The 13,642-nt window shown below is 34.8% G+C and overlaps 1 protein-coding gene across 5 annotated transcripts in view; it reads right to left on the reverse strand.

Annotated features, from left to right (window-relative positions):
* Positions 1-243: 243 nt before the first annotated feature.
* NRG4 (neuregulin 4) overlaps positions 244-13,642 on the reverse strand; it is a 190,103-nt gene continuing 176,704 nt past the window's right edge. For 4 of the 5 annotated variants that reach the window (XM_027067841.2, XM_027067838.2, XM_027067843.2 and 1 more), the window contains 2 exons: positions 10,864-10,946; positions 272-464 (listed from right to left, as the gene is read on the reverse strand). In XM_027067841.2, coding sequence (XP_026923642.1) covers positions 10,930-10,946 — 17 coding nt within the window. In that variant the 3' untranslated portion in view covers positions 272-464; positions 10,864-10,929. The other variant, XM_053223688.1, reaches the window with a different exon arrangement.

A 13,642-nucleotide genomic window follows, 5' to 3' on the forward strand; every position in this document is an offset into this window, starting at 1 on the left:
GCAAAATGGTGGACTAGGACAATCTAAGCTCTTGTTCCCCAACAAAACCAACAGCAACTATATGAACCAGCACTGTCAGAGCTCTGGAAAACAATAAAAGATTACAGCAAACAAGACCATGTCCAGTGAAGAAAAATCATCTTCAAAATGATAGGAAAATTTTGAGATATTTTACTTGCCTTTGTCCCAGTGCAGTGGCAGTCTTATTTAAAAAGTGGCAGAGGCCTGTCTTATTTAAAAAGTGGCAGAGGTTTCCAGTTCCTACCTTCAAACCAGAAGAGGTAAAGTAGACTTTATTTGCAAATTATTGTGTATGTCTTAAGTGCTCACCTCTATTTTTCCATTAACTTGGAAATCAGGCAGGAAGAGTGTCAGGCATTACTTGTAAAAGCCGCAAGGTGACTACAGACTCAGATACCTGGGGCGATCAATTATTGGTGGAGACAGAATAGGTCATATAAGGCCTAGGGAAGAAGATAGGGTGAGAGTTTTTGAAAACTGGACATTCAGAAATAGCTCTATATGAGGGGAGGATGGGATTTAGAATGCCATATGCACATTCAGGCAAAACACATGCTCAGAAAAGATCTAAGACCTTAAGTTTTCACCTCAGTCAGATCCCTAGGCTCAGAGTAAGCCTAGCTACATATTGCAGGAATGCTCTAGCACCCATCTAATCTGCAAAGACAGAGAACTGGCATTCAAGGAAAACTGTCTAAACAGCTGAACATGAGGTAAACAGAACAGAGATGATCTCACAAAACAAGGTCTTTGTAAAAATACTTTGGAATAGTCTCAAAATAAATGGAAAACAGCTTGCAGCAAATCAAAAAGAAAAAAGAAGGGGCGCCTGGGCGGCGCAGTCGGTTAAGCGTCCGACTTCAGCCAGGTCACGATCTCGCGGTCTGTGAGTTCGAGCCCCGCATCAGGCTCTGGGCTGATGGCTCGGAGCCTGGAGCCTGTTTCCGATTCTGTGTCTCCCTCTCTCTCTGCCCCTCCCCCGTTCATGCTCTGTCTCTCTCTGTCCCGAAAATAAATAAAAAACGTTGAAAAAAAAATTAAAAAAAAAAAAAGAAAGAAAAACCTGGTAAACCCTGGTGACAGGAAAATCCTATATCTAAAATTACCATATTATAATAGTGAAATGCCCAATTTTCAAAAGCAGAAAATAACAAGTCATACAAAGAAAAAGAGAAAACAGGTCTATTTAGAGGAACAGAAACTGACCCTGAGGAAGTGTGTACATTTTGAACTTACTAGACAGAGACTTAAATATATTCAAAGAAATACAGGAAATCAAGAAAATGAATAAAATGAGAACATGAACAAAGAAATTAAAAGAGGATCAAAGAAATTCTGGAGCAGAAGGTACAATAAAGATTTTCACTAGAGGGTGAATTTCAATAACAGATTTGAACAGTTTGCAAAGCTCATTGCACTCCAAATAGGAGAAAGTCAAAAGAAACCCACCAAAACACATTAGAATCAGTCTATCCAAAGCAAAAGACAGAATATTGAAAGCAGGAATGAAAAGGGATCCTCAATAAGGTTGTCCAGTTTTCATCAGAAACCTTGGGGACCAAAAGACAGTGGGGTTTGATATATTCAAATTACTAAAAAAAAAAACCTGTCTACCAAAACTATCTGACAAGACTCCTTCAAAAATGAGGGAGAAACTAAAACATTACCAGACAAAAACAGAAGGAGACAGATTCCACTACCCCTGCCCTGAAATAAGTGCTAACTTCAGGTTGAATGAGAAGGGACAGTAGACAGGAACTCAAGGTCATATGAAGAAATAAGATTTCTAATTAAAGTATACATGGGCAAGTATAAAAGCTAGTATTATAATTTTGATTTGTAGCTCTACTTTTCATTTTGTACATAATTTAAGAGACTTAAAATAGTTATTTGTCTATGTTTTCAGATGCACAATACTTAAAGATGTAATTTTGTGACATTAATAACCAAAAGGGGGTGAAAACAAGGTTATATATAAGAAAAGAGTTTTTGTACACTTAAGCTGCCATCAACTCAAATTAGAGTGTTAATTTAGGATGTTAAATGGAATCCCTAAGGTAACCACAAAGAAGTAGCTATATAATAATACAGCTATGAGGAATAATAATATAATACAGGAAATAATAATACAGGAATTGAGAAAATGTTTTACTACAAAAAAATTCAACTAAAACACAAAAGTCACATCGAAAATGAGCAAAAAGCTATAAGGCACATAAATAGTATGACATTAGTCCCTCAATAATTACTTTCTGGGTGGCTCAGTCAGTTGAGTGTCCGACTTCAGCTCAGGTCATGATCACATGGTTTGTGAGTTCGAGTCCCACAATGGGTTCTGTGCTGATGGCTTGGAGCCTGGAGCCTGCTTCGGATTCTGTGTCTCCTTCTCTCTCTGCCCCTCTGCCACTAATGCTCTGACTCTCTCTCTCTCAAAAATGGATAAACATTAAAAATAAATGAATAAATAAATAAATAAATATAGATGGATTAAACTCCAATTAAAAAAACAGAGACTAGTGAAATGGATTTAAAAACATGACCTAACTGCAGTCTACAAGAGACTGACTTCAGATCTAAAGTAAAAGGATGGATAAAGATATTCCATGCAAATAGTCCCCAAAGGGAGTAGTGGTGGCCATACTATCATTAGACAAAAAAAGACTTTAAACCCAAAAAGCTTACAAGAAACAATGAAGGACATTATCTACTGATAAAAGGTTTAAAATACATCAAAATTAAACAGTTATAAACATTCATGCATCTAATAACAGAGCCTCAAAATATATTCAGCGAAACACAACATAACAAAACGTATGTGATGCAACAAAAGCACTGCTAAGGAAATCCATAGCTGTAAATGCTTACCTTGAATATATAAATATAAATATATGAAATAAACATTCTAAAAAGACCCAGGAAAAAAATAAACCTAAAGCCAGTGAAAGATTAAAACTGAAATAGGCAAGATAGTGTTTCAAAAAGATTTTAAGAGTGGAAAAATCTTAATTAGAACATGAAAAAAAGGTTTCAACTTACTAAAAGCAGATATAAAAGTAGGGGTATTAGTAATTATTCTACAGAAATAGAAGGATTAGAGTACAATTATGAGCAGCTATAAATTGGATAACCCAGATGAAATGAATATATTTCCTAGAAATACAAGGACTGAATCATGAACAAATAAAATCTATATGGACCTATAACTAGGAGACTGAATTAGTAATCAAAACCCTCCCAACAAAGAAATGCTCTGCAACTGATGGCTTCATTGAAGAATTCTACCAACCATTTAAATAAGAAATAACACCAGTCCTCAAACTATTCCAAAAAATTCAAGAGAAACTTTCTAACTCATTCTATAAAGCCAGTATTACCTTGGCACTAAAGCCAGACTACAAAAGAAGGGGGAAGAAAAGCTATAGCTTAATATCCCTGATGAATATTAATGTAAAAATCCTAAACAAATTATTAGCAACTGAAACATCACATTAGAAGTTCTATATACTTTGAACAAGTGGATTTATTTCTGCATTTCAAGAAGAGTTCAACAAGTGAAAATGAATTAATATACTATATTGACAGAATGAAGAGGGAAAAACCCATATGACAACATCAACTGATACAGAAAAAGCATTTACAAAAATTTGACAGGATTTTTTATTTTTTTAAAATATTTAAAAAAAAATATTTTGAGAGAGAGAGAGTGGGAGGGACAGCATGAGCAGGGGGAGGGGCAGAGAGGGTGAGGGAGAATCCCAAGCAGGTTCTGCAGTACAGAGCACCACCCTATTACAAACCAACAGTGGCCCCAGACTGATCCTTTAACAGCACAAGGACCAAACCCTGACCACAACAGGCAAAGTAGGCCACTGCAGCTGACTGAACTGAATGCAAATTCAGTTCATTAGGATTTACACAACCCACATAGCAGACACCCCTGAAATGCTTGTTTTTGGGGAACAATGAACATTGCACTATAGGGCACCACAGTACCTCTTCTTCATAAGGCCACTGCTTTAGAGATCAGGAACTTTAGCTGACTTTCCTAACACAGAGAAACACAGAGAGTTACAAAAAATTAGGAGAAAAAGGAATATGTCCCAATGAAAGAACAGGACAAAAATCACAACAAAAGAGAAATAAAACAGAGAAGTAATATACCTGAAAAAGAATTCAAAGTAATCATCATAAAGATACTTATTGGACTTGAGAAAAGAATGGAGGACATCAGTGAGACCCTTAACAAAGATTTTTTAAAAAGAACTAATCAGCAATGAGAAACACAGTAAATGAAATTAAAAATACACCAGATGGAATAAATAGTAGGCTATGGGAAGCAGAACAACAAATCAGGTACCTGCAGGGGAGAGGAATGGAAAGTAATCAAGCTGTGCATATGAGAGGGAAAAAATTATGCAGAGTGACAATAGACTTACGGAACTCAACGACACCACCAAACATAATAACATTCGCATTATAGGGATCCCAGAAGGAGAAGAGAGAAGGGAGCAGAAAATTTATTTGGAGAAATAACTGAAAACTTCCCAAATCTAGGGAATGAAGCAGAAATCCAGATCCAAGAGGCCCAGAGATACCTCAACAACTTCAACCCAAGAAGGTCCACAAGACACAAGTAATTAAAATGGCAAAAAGTAATGAAAAAGAGAAAATTTTTAAAGGAACAAAGATAAAAGAAAGCAAATAAATAATGGGAAACCCCATAAGGCTATTAAGCTGATTTTTCAACAGAAACTTTCCAGGCCAGAAGGGAGTAGCATGACATATTCAATGTGCTGAAAGGAAAAAAAATCTGCAACCAAGAATACTCTATCCAGCAAGGTTATCATTCAGAATTGAAAGAGAGATAGAGAGTTTCCTAGACAAACAAAAGAGTTTGTGACCACTAAACCAGCCCTACAAGAAATATTAAAGGGGACTACTTGAATGGAAAGAAAAGAGTGTGAGAGTATCAAAAGTAGGAAACATAAAAACAGTAAAAGCAAGTAGATCTGTAAAAATCAGTCAAGGAACTCACAAAATAAAAGGATATAAAGTATGATACCATAGACCTAAAACATGGCAGGGCGGCGGGGAGGAGTAAAGATTGGGTTCAAACTTAAACAACCAGAAATTTAATATAGACTAATATATAAAGAAAATGTTATGTACAAACCTAATGGTAACCATGAATCAAAAAACAGTAATAGATATGTGAAAAATAAGGAGAAAGGAATCCAAGTATATCGCTAAATAAAGAAAACTAATCATGCAAGAACAGTGTGAGAGAAGAAAGCAACCACAAATCAAGTTAACAAAATGGCAAAAATAAATATCTATCTATAATTATTTTGAATGTAAAAAGATTAAATGTTCCAATCAAAAGACATGGGGTGATGGAATGGATAAAAAAAAAACAAAAAAAACAAAAACAAAAAACAGACCCAACTATATGCTGCCCACAAAAGACTCATTTCAGACTAAAAGACATCTGCAGGTTTAAAATGAAGGGATAGAGAAGCACTTATCATGCAAATGGATGTGTAAAGAAAGCTGGGGTAGCAATACAAAATACAAATAGACTTTAAAACTAAGACTGTAACAGACAAAAAAGGACATTATTTAATCATAAAATGGAAAAATCCAACAAGCAGATCTAAAAATTATAAATATTTATGCACCCAACAGGAAAGCATCTAAATACATGAAGCATCTAGTAACAAACATAGAGGAACTAATCGATAGTAATACAATATTAGTAGGGGACTTTAACATCCCACTTACATTAATGGATCAGCCAAACAGAAAATCAATAAGGAAACAGTGGCTTTGAATGACACACTGGACCAGATGGATTTAACATAAATATTCAGAACATTCCATCCTAAAGCAGCAGAAGGCACATTCCTTTCAAGTGTACATGGAACGTTCTCCACATAACGGACCACAAAAGAAGTCTCAAGAAATCAAAAAATATTGAGGTCACACGATGCATCTTTTCTGACCCCAACATTGTGAAACTAGAAATCAACCAGAAGAAAAAATCTGGAAAGGCCACAAATACATACAGACTAAATAACATGCTACTGAAAATGATTGCATAAACCAAAAAATCAAAGAGAAAATTAAAAAATAAATGGAGACAAATAAAATGCAAACACAACAGTCTAAACTCTTTGGGATGCATCAGTCTAAACTAAGAGGGAAGTTTATCAATACAGGCCTACTTTAAGAAGCAAGAACAATCTCAAACAACCTAACATTACACCTAACGGAGCTAGAAAAAGAACAAACAAAACCCCAAATCAGTAGAAGGAAGAAAATAATGAAGATCAGAGCAGAAATAAACAAAATAGAAACTAAAAAGACAATAGAAGAAATAACACCTGACATCACAGAAATACATACAATTGTAAGAGAATTTTATGAAAAACTGTATGCTAACAAATTGGACAACCTAGAAGAAATGGATAAATTCCTAGAAACATATAATCTCCCCAAATTGAAGCAGGAATAAATAGAAATTTTGAACAGACCAGTTATCGGCAAGGAAATTTAATCAGTAATAAACTCTCAGCAAACAACAGTTCAGGGCCAGATGGCTTCACAGGTGAATCCTACCAAACATTTAAAGAAGAGTTAGTACCTATTCTTCTCAAACTATTCCAAAAAATAGAAAAGGAAGGAAAACTTCCAAATTCATTCTATGAGGCTATAGTTACCCTGATACCAAAACCAGATAATGATACTACAGAGAAAGAAAACTCCACACCATTATCTCTGACGAATGTAGATGTAAGAATCCTCAAAAAACATTACCAAACACAATCAATAATACATTTTAAATAAATTGGTAACCGCGATCAAATTAAATTTATTCCTGGGATACAAGGGTGATTCAATAGTCCCAAATCAACAAGATACAACACATCAATGAGGATGGGAAATATACAATCATCTCAATAGATGCAGAAAAAGCATTTGACACAGTATACCATCTATTCATGATAAAAACCCTCAACAAAGTAGGTTTAGAAGGAACATACCTAATAAAGGACATCTATGGAAAACACACAGGTAACATCATACTCAATGCTGAAAAACTCAGAGTTTTTTCTCTAAGATCAGGAAAATACAAGGACATCTATTCTCACCACTTTTATCCAACATATTACTGGATGTCCTAGACACAGCAATTAGACTAGAAAAAGAAATCAAAGGCATCCAAATCAGCAAGGAAGAAGTAAAATTATCACTGTTTGCTGATGGCATGATCTATATATGGAAAAATCCTAAATCTCCACTAAAAAGATACTAGAAATGATAAATAAATTCAATAAAAACTAAGAAAAAGTTAATATACAGTGATCTGTTTTATTTCTTTACATTAATAATGAAGTATCAGAAAGAGAAATTAAGAAAAGAATCCCATTTACAATTGCACCACAAATCGTAACAACACCTAGGAATAAACTTCACCAACGTGGTGAAAGACCAGTAATTTGCAGAGTATAAAACACTGATGAAACAAATTGAAAAGGACACAAACAAACAGAAAGATATTCTGTGCTCATGGATTGGAAGAACAAACATTGATAAAATGCCCATACTACCCAGTCTACAGATTTAATGCAACCCCTATCAAAATACCAACAGTATTTGTGAAAATATTCTAGCTCTAGTAAGAACCAGAAAATTCTTAAATTTACACGTAACCACAAAAGACCTGAATAGCCAAAGCAATCTTCAAAAAGAACAAAAAAGCTGGAGGTATCACAATTCCAGATTTCAAAATATACTACAAAGCTGTAGTAATCAATGGAACAGAGATAAATGGAACAGAATAGTGTAGAAATAAACCCACACTTATATAAAGTCAATTAATCTACAACAAAGGAGACAAGAATATTGAATAGAGAAGAGACAGTCTCTTCAACATATGGTGCTGGGAAAACTGGACAGCAACATGCAAAAAAAAAAAAAAAAAAAAAAGAAAGAAAGAAAGAAACTGGATCACTTTCTTACACCATACATAAAAATAAACTCAAAGTGAACAGAAGACCTAAATGTAAGACCTGAAACTGTAAAAATCTTAAAAAGAAATCATAGGCAGTACTGTCTTAGACATCAGGTATAGAAATGTGTGTGTGTGTGTGTGTGTGTGTGTGTGTATCCTCAGGCAAGGGAAACAAAACCAAAAGGAAACTATTGGGACTATTTCAAACTAAAAATCTTTTGCACAGCAAAGGAAACCATCAACAAAATGAAAAGGCAACTTACTGAATGGGAAATGATATTTACAAATGATATACATCACAAGGCATTAATATCCAAAATATAAAAAGAGCTTCTACAACTTAACACCAAGAAAATCTGATTTTAAAATGGGGAGAAGAACTGAATAGACATTTTTCCAAAGAACACATACAGATGGCCAAGAGACAAATGAAAAGATGCTGAATATCACTTATCTGGGAAATGCAAACCAAAACTACTACTAGCTAAACTACTAATAGCTAAAATCAAAAATACATGAAATAACAAATTTGGCAATTATGTGGAGAAAAAGGGAACCCTCATGAGCTATTGGTGAGAATGCAAATTGGTGCAGCCACTGTGGAAAACAATTGTACAAGTCCCTCAAAAAATTAAAAATAGAACTACCCTACAACCCAATAATTCCACTACTAGGTATTTATGCCAGGAAATAAAAATGTTAATTTGAAAAGATATATGTACCTCTATGTTTACTGCAGCATTATTTTAATAGCCAAGATAGGGATGCAACCCAAGTGTCCATGGATAGATGAATGAATACAAAGAAGTGATATATATATATATATATATATATATATATATATATATATATATAATGGAATAATACCATTACTTAGCTATAAAAACAAATGAAATCTTACCATCTGCAACAACATTGGTGGACCAAGAGGGTATAATGCTAAATGAAATAAATCAGTAAGAGAAAGACAAATACCATATGATTTCGCTCACATGTGTGATTTAAAAAATGAGACAAACATAAGACTCTTAAATACAGAGAACTAACTGATGGTTGCCAGAAAGGTGGAGGGTGAGGAAATGGGTGAAACAGATAAAGGGGATAAAGATACACTTATCTTGATGAGCACTGAAAAATATGTGGAATTTTTGAATTATTATACTATACACCTGAAACTAATATAACACTATATGTTAATTATACTTGAATTTTGAAAATGGATCAAAGACCTAAATGTGAGACCTGTAACTATAAATCTCTTAAAAGAAAAATGACAAAAAGCAATGGATTTGGCGATGATTCCTTGGATATGATGCCAATGTCACAAGTTATCAACAGGATGCACAAGTTGGATTTCATCAAAATTTAAAACTTTTATGTAAAGAGGACACTATTAACAGAGTGAAAAAGCAATCCATAGGAAAGGATAGCTGCAAATCATTTATCCAATGAGGAATTAATATACAGAATATAATAAAAAACTAAAATGCAACACCAAAAGACAACCCAGTTCAAAGCTATAAAAAAGACTTTAATTAAAAGGTATTCAAAGAAGTTATATAGATAGCCAATAAGCACATGAAAAGATGTTCAACATCACTAATTATAACGGAAATGTAAATTAAAACCATGAGATGGGCATTAAGGAGTACACTTGTTGTGATGAGCACTGTTACATGCAAGTGAGGAATCACTAAATTCTGCACCTGAAACTAATATTATACTGTATGTTAACTAACCGAATTTAAATAACTTTAAAAAATAAAATAAACTTAAACATTAAAAAAACACCATGAGATACCATTTCACACTTATTAGGATAACTATTAACAACAACAACAAAACTATAATTGGCAAGGATGTGGAGAAATTGGCTTGAGGAAGAAATAGTTCATAGAAGGGATGGTACATTGGGCCAGTGTTTTCTCCTTTGCCTCAACTATTTACTAGTTCAAGATTTGTGGTATTCAGAACATCCACAGCTCGACTATCCTACAATTCTTTATTTTCATACTACCTGAAAGTCACTATTACTTTGTTTATATTTCAGGATAACTTTACAATTGGAAAAGGCTGTCTGAAGAAATTGTCCTGGCCTAATGAATTCTTTATATTGTCCCTAATAAGATGAAAACCTCACATTCTGTGAAATCATGCCCTAAAAATTAAACCTTATGAAGAGGTTTGGAACTTTGTAACTTAAGTGGTAACGAAAACAATAATCCTAAGTATCTATGATTATTTATACTGAGAATTAGTTGATCAATCTTTTGCAGGCTTTAAGTTGTGGGCTTGTGTTTCTTCGTTTCAGGTATAGGTTCTAGAAATCATTTCCTTTTAATAGAAACCATTTCATTAATATTAAAAATATGATCCAGAGGTAGCCTTTTTAATAAATGCTCTTTTTGTAATCACCAGGTGAAAAGTCTTCATGGCTTATCTGTACTTGCAGCTCCCCCAGACAGCTTAGCATGGTCATAAATTAGGTGGTTTCTGAAGCCACTAACCTAGCCATTCCTTGCACTTTAAGGACTTTCACCTTTTTTTCTTAGAGTCTTCATATATTGTTAAGAGTTAATTTTTTCAGTCGTGAGAAAGTTTGTCTCTCTTTGTTTTAACACATTAGCTTACTATAAAAATGATGTTTGAACCAGTACAACTTCCACACAGGACTTGTATCATTCCCCAACTTACCAGCTGCATATGAACTATAAAATATGTTATGGAAACGCACATATCTTGCAGAAAAGACTGTTTCATGGTATGGCAACTTCAGTCTTTTTTATTTTAAGGAAGAAAGAAGGAATAAATCCTATGATCTCTTTTACCTTATGGAGTTTCATTTTCTGCCTTTGTGACAAACAAGGAATGATTTTGTTCAGTGTGATATTTCTTCAGTGTTCTCCATGACCTATGTAAAATAAGAACTAAGATGTTTTCTCCATCTCAATTTTTCTTTATATGCATACCACCAATACATATAGTTTTATTTACATTTATAAACCTACTGTTTGTGATGTGAAGAGTTGAGGTAAGCTAGCCTAGAACATCTAAACAAGCCAGTATCCTGCCTACAATGCTCATCAGAACATAGAAGAGTTGCATCAGCACCCCATTCAGGTCTCACAAATATGTGTCCCTATCTTTCCTCACTGCCTATTTTCTTTCATAGAATGAGAATACCACCACCTGCCTCACAACAGGAGTTAAGATTTATATGAGATAACATGAAATGTCAGCCACAGTGCCTGGCATGTATAGGCATCTGATATTCATGATTATTTCATTACACTGCTTTCTTTGCATTTGAAGAGCTATACTTTCAGAACTAGAGCATTATTCCAATAGAGGGATACACAGTTACAATGTAAATGCACGGTAGGATTTCAGGCTGTGAATTTACTTAACAAACAAACATTCACAGGGTAGTTGATAAACGATTTGAATAAGGTCAAGGGGAGTTTCTTGGTGAAACTTTACAGATGAATGTGGTCCCAGACATTATCATTACAAATATAACAAAGAACAACAATGTGCAAAACCATTAAAATACATTTTACTCAATTATAAAATATAGGAACACATCTCAATCTCTTGAGAACTCAAGTGATAATTTTGAGCATATCACAATGCAACATCTGATAGCATCACTTAATAGTGGCATTTCTTTCGGTCTGCCTTTTTAATGTGATATATTATGTAACAGTATTTACCATTTGAATTATTTTTTGAGAGAGAGAGAGAAAGCATGAACAGGGGAGGAGCAGGATAGGGAGAGAGAGAATCTTAAGCAGGCTCCACCCTCAGTGCAGAGCCTGACATGGCTCGATCTCACAACTGTGAGATCGTGACCTATGCCAAAAATCAAGATTCCCATGCTCAAATGACTGAGCCACCCAGGCACCCATAAATTATTTTTAAGTGTGCAGCTCAGTGGCATTTAGTACCTCCACACTGTTGTGCAACCATTACCACCATCCATCTCTAGAACATTGTCATCAACCCCTACTGAATCTGTACTCATTAACTCCCATTCTATTCTCAGCCCTTGGTACTACCATTCTATTTTCTGTCTCTATAAATTAGATTATTCTAGATATCTAAATGGAATCATACAGTACTTATCTTTTGTGTCTGCCTTATTTCATTTACCATAATGTCTTTTTCTTTTCAAATTTTTATTTAAATTCTTCATAGTTAACATATAGTGCAATATTGGTTTCAGGAATAAAATTCAGTGATTCATCACTTACATACAACACCCAGTGCCCATCATAATACTCATGAGTAATACACAAGTGCCCTTCATAATACTCATCACACATCTAGCCCATCTCCCATCCGCTTCCCTCCATCAACCCTCAGTTTGTTTTCTATCTTTAAGTCTCTTATGGTTTGCTTCCCTCTTTTTTCTCCTCATATGTTCATCTGTTTTGTTTCTTAAATTCCAAACATGAGTGAAATCATATGGTATGTGTCTTTCTCTGACTTATTTCACTTAGCATAATACACTCTAATTCTATTCATCTCATTGCAAATGGCAAGATTTCATTTTTTATGGCTGAGTAATATTCCATTGTATATATACCACGTCTTCTTTATCCATGCATCGTTTGGGCTCTCTCCATAGTCTGGCTACTGTTGATAATGCTGCTATACACATCAGCATGCATATACCTCTTAAAATCTGTATTTTTTATTATTTTAGAGAGAGAGTGCATGAGTGGGGTAGAGGGGCAGAGAAGAAGAGAAAGAATCTTAAGCAAGCTCCATGTTCAGTCTGGAACCCATCATGAGGCTCAATCCTATATGACTCTAGGATCCTGACCTGAGCCAAAATCAAGAGTCAGACGCTCAACCAACTGAGCCACCCAGGTGCCCTTGAATCTATATTTTTGTATCCTTTGGGTAAATACCTAGTAGTGCGATTGCTGGATCATATGGTAGTTCTATTTTTAACATTTTAAGGAACCTCCATACTATTCCCCAGAGTAGCTATACCAGTTTGCATTCCTACGAACAGTGCAAGAGGGTTCCCCTTTCTCCACATCCTCACCAACACGTTTTGCTTCTTGTGTTGTTAATTGTAGCCATTCTGACACTGAGGTGGTATCTCATAGTGATTTTGTTTTGTATTTCCCTGATGATGAGTGATGTTGAACATCTTTTCATGTGTCTGTTAGCCATCTGGATGTCTTCTTTGTAAAAGTGTCTATTCGCATATTCTGCCCATTTCTTAACTGGGTTATATGTTTTTTGGGTGTTGAGATTGATAAGTTCTTTATAAATTTTAGATACTAACCCTTTATCAGATATGTTGCTTAAAAATATTTTCTCCCATTCCATACACTGTCTTTTAGTTTTGTTGATGATTTCCTTTGCTGTGCAGATTTGTTTTTTTTTTTCAACGTTTTTATTTATTTTTGGGACAGAGAGAGACAGAGCATGAACGGGGGAGGGGCAGAGAGAGAGGGAGACACAGAATCGGAAACAGGCTCCAGGCTCCGAGCCATCAGCCCAGAGCCTGACGCGGGGCTCGAACTCACGGGCCGCGAGATCATGACCTGGCTGAAGTCGGACGCTTAACCGACTGCGCCACCAAGGCGC

The sequence above is a fragment of the Acinonyx jubatus genome, chromosome B3, assembly GCF_027475565.1.
Source record: "Acinonyx jubatus isolate Ajub_Pintada_27869175 chromosome B3, VMU_Ajub_asm_v1.0, whole genome shotgun sequence".
Classification (NCBI taxonomy): Eukaryota; Metazoa; Chordata; class Mammalia; order Carnivora; family Felidae; genus Acinonyx; species Acinonyx jubatus.